Source organism: Myotis nattereri, assembly GCF_964212035.1.
Source record: "Myotis nattereri genome assembly, chromosome: 2".
Taxonomy (NCBI): domain Eukaryota; kingdom Metazoa; phylum Chordata; class Mammalia; order Chiroptera; family Vespertilionidae; genus Myotis; species Myotis nattereri.
Window position 1 is genome coordinate 191779214 of NC_138076.1, and position 3928 is coordinate 191783141.

Genomic DNA, 3928 nt, shown 5'->3' on the forward strand with positions numbered 1-3928 from the left:
GCTGTGTACTTCATAACTTACTGATACTCACATGTGCAAAATACCATTGCTCATGTGAAGAATTGAAGTTGTAAGATGCTAAGTGACTTACCACGTAGTGCATGAAGATGCAAGCAAAGAGCAAAAAATCCTGAGCATGGACCTCTCCCCAGACTCCGGAAACATCACCAGGAAAAGGCTTCTCACGGCAACAAAAACTATAGGGTGTGTGGAGATAAGTCTCAGAAATATTATGTCATATTTTACTGAAACATTTATTAAGTTGTATTTAAGAACATAAAGGAGGGTCTGAACAAATGTAGATATATACCATGTTCTTGAGTAGATAGAATCAATTTCATAAGGTAGCAATTGTGTCCAAGCCCAATGCATTTACAATCAAAATCACAATGAAGTTTCAGGAATATTTATAAAATTACCAAATATTTTAACTAAATATTTAATATGTTAATATTAAGTAGACTAAAGAGAGAAAACTTTATAAAAGAACTAAGTATGAGATATATGCTTGACAAATACTAATAATGGTCTAAAAAAAAGCCTGATGTAAGGGAAGCAGATTTAAATCTAAAATACTTCCATGATATATATGTTTCATTTTGGAAATTACAGGACAATGATTTGTATCTTACTGCACATCAGACTTTTTCAGGAGAACAAATGAAATGTATAGGTGGTGTGTGTGTATTTATAAGCTTGTACACAATGAAACTATTTATGAATATTAGTTATCTGCATCCAATTTTAGTATTAGCCTTCCCAATGGTCCTAGGGAAACTGGAACATTTTTGAAAGGAAACACTTAGAAAACCAATAGATAAGTTCCTTTAAGTCTTTCTGTGAGGATCTAATGTTTTTGTTAAAACAAATCCTCAGCAATAATGAACCATTATGGTCATCACTAGATGATGAATATCCAATGATCAATTTAGACATTGACTGAATAGCCTATGTATTCGATTTAAAAATTTTACTAGCTTACATCTTAACTTGATTAATTCAAATTATGTAAAGGCGAGAAAGGCAAAAAATTGCAAAATGGTGAAAGGGACTTTGTCTCTATTTGCATGTTAACAAATGAGAATTCGGCTCTCATTTCGACATCAGCTATGAAATCTTCCAGCCTATAGCAAGTACCTCACTGAACAAGAATTCATTTAAATCACTGGAACAATGTCTTTAGTGAAGTAAGCTTTAAACCAAGACCTCAGCATACCTTGGTGTTTTTCTGCTTGACATTGATCTCAGAATTTAAAAGAAAATGAGAACTTCACTGAACATTTAGAAACCAGATGCAGGTGGAGCTTTAAGATATTAAGGAATCATGAGCAGTAATATTACGTTTGGCACTTTATTTTCCACTCTTGACTTTTCCCCCCAAGACCTGATAAGCTTACTACAATTTTTTTTTTCCATGCTAATAATGACAGGATTTATTCTAGGAAATTTTGCCAGTGGCTTCATAGCATTGGTGAACTGCATTGACTGGATCAAGAAACACAAGATCTCCTGTGCTGATCGAATTCTCACTGCTCTGGCTGTCTCCAGAATTTGTTTGCTCTGTGTATTAGTATTAAATTGGTATGCAACTGTGTTTAAGCTACCTTTCTATAGTTCAGAAGTAAGAACTACTGCTTATATTGCCTGGATAGTAAATCACCATTTTTGTCTCTGGCTTGCTACTAGCCTCAGCATACTTTATTTTCTCAAGATCGCCAATTTCTCCTGTCTTTTATTTCTTCACCTAAAATGGAGAGCTGAAAGAGTGGTTATCATGATACTGTGGGGGAATTTGTTCATCTTGGTTTGTCATCTTACAGTGGTAAGCATAGATGCAAAGATGCAGATGGATGATTATGAAGGAAACGTCACCTGGAAGACCAACTTGAGGGACATTATGCGCCTTTCAAGTATGAGTGTATTCACGCTTACAAACTTCATACCCTTCACTATGTCCCTGACAGCTTTTCTGCTGCTAATCTTTTCCCTGTGGAAACATCTGAAGAACATGCAGCTCAGTGGCAAAGGAACTCAAGACCCCAGCCCCGAGGTCCACGTCAGAGCCATGCAAACTGTCATCTCCTTTCTCTTGCTATTTGTCATTTATTTCCTTGCTCAAGTCATCTCAATTTGGAGACCCAAAACTCTGAAGGAAAATTCAGTTCTCATGCTTTGTGAGGTTCTTGGAATCATGCATCCTTCAACCCACTCATTGATCCTGATCTGGGGGAACAAAAAGTTAAGACGGGCCTTTCTGTCATTTCTGTGGCAGCTGAGGTGCTGGCTGAAGGAAAAGAAAGAAGTGGGGCACCTTGTGTCTTCTGGCAGAAAACAAAGCGATGGAGTCTTGTAACGTTTTGTACTTCCTGCTACATTTCTTAATGTGTGTAGAATTGGGTAAGGTTTACCTAGAAAAGCTTTTACCTAAGCTTATCACAAAAATGCATATGTGTGCATATTTATAAAAAAATACAAGAAAGATCAGATTGCCATATTATCTTTTTTAAGCACGCAATCTAATTTTACAAAATGGTGTAAGAAATTCCTCAGGATTATGAAACCATGAGTATCTCACATACATATGCGATTTTATCATTTTGCAAGTGAATAATTTATTATCTGTCTATATTGATGCATTTTTTAAGGCCTGACAACTCATCTCAGGAAATCATTGTTTTTCTTCATTGTATTTAGTACCACACATATGTACCACAGTGATATAGATTTTTTTGTTTGAACCTACAATCTTTTGGATGTCAAGGATAATCAATTCTACATTCCACATTGAGGATAGGTGCTGGGTATAGATATTATTCCATCATGAATTCTTATTTCATGGTTAACAGATAGTAATCAGAATTGTTGTTAGGAAAAAGATGCATGTAATGAAATTAAAGAGTAACAAACATAGTTTATATACATGTATAATAAGTAGTGGTAATGATTATTAGATTTAATACAATAGGTGAGAGCTTAGAAAATAAACAAGTTCTACAATAGGAATAAAGAAGAAAGCAAAATGATCATGAGGTTTTTAATGCAGCTATGGTTCCCTATGGTTCCCTTAGGAAAGTCATTGTCACTGCGTTTGAATTTAGAAGACCTTTTTTAAAGTAAAAAAAACCTGATGTCAGTTTATATAATATTATCCTAGACCATGTTTGGGCCTCTGAATTTCCAATCACCTGCTTCACCTTGCTACCTAAAAATTTCTTTTAAAGTTTAGACAAAAATAACACTAATAAAAATAAAAAAGGCTTTCTTTAAGAGCTTGGTCTTATTTTATTCAGATTCCCTGTAGAAGATGATTTATAGAAGATGAATACAAAAGATTGTTTCTAATACGAATGTAAGGGCATGGTAATACAGAGGCCATCTAAGGGAGTGCGGTTCCCCTCGGTAGCCAAGGTAATTACCCCAGCCAGCACAGTATCTCCCTTCTTTCCTGTTGATTCAGAGGCCTAAGCAGTACAAAATGGCTGGGTGGCAGTCTTATTTCCAGTTTGATAAAATCATTGTTGTATCTCCTGGTAGAACAGCTCCTCACTTTGTACAATGACTGCTAGGCCAACAGAACATAAGGTCATAGGGAGAGGAAACAAATTTTGCTACTGGGTTCCTAGGGGCCATAGTGAGTGGTGACCCTCGCATTTCCATCCCTTGATTCCTGCACTTGTGAATCCTGGTTCCTAGAGAGACAGCCCTATTCATTGCATGCTGATTCCAAGTATATGTAATCTTTTGGAGAACCTTACTCCAGCCCTGCAAGATATTGTCACTTAATGAGCACTGTAAATGAGTCTTTAAAAGGCCATTATGCCATCCTGTTAAGCTAGCTGCTTCAGGATGGTGGGGAACATGGTTAAGATGAGTAAATTCCACGAGCCTGGGCACTTTGCCACACCTATCTTGCTGTGAAGTTGGGTCC

At 36.2% G+C, this 3928-nt stretch overlaps 1 protein-coding gene across 1 annotated transcript; it reads left to right on the plus strand.

Annotated features, from left to right (window-relative positions):
• Positions 1–1324: 1324 nt before the first annotated feature.
• On the plus strand, positions 1325–3222 carry LOC308514708 (taste receptor type 2 member 46-like; the record flags this gene model as incomplete). The annotated part of the gene is made up of 1 exon (XM_081084982.1): positions 1325–3222. The coding sequence occupies one exon, from the start codon at positions 1325–1327 to the stop codon at positions 2351–2353; it is 1029 nt and encodes a 342-aa protein (XP_080941108.1). The 3' UTR covers positions 2354–3222.
• Between the last annotated feature and the right edge of the window lie 706 nt (positions 3223–3928).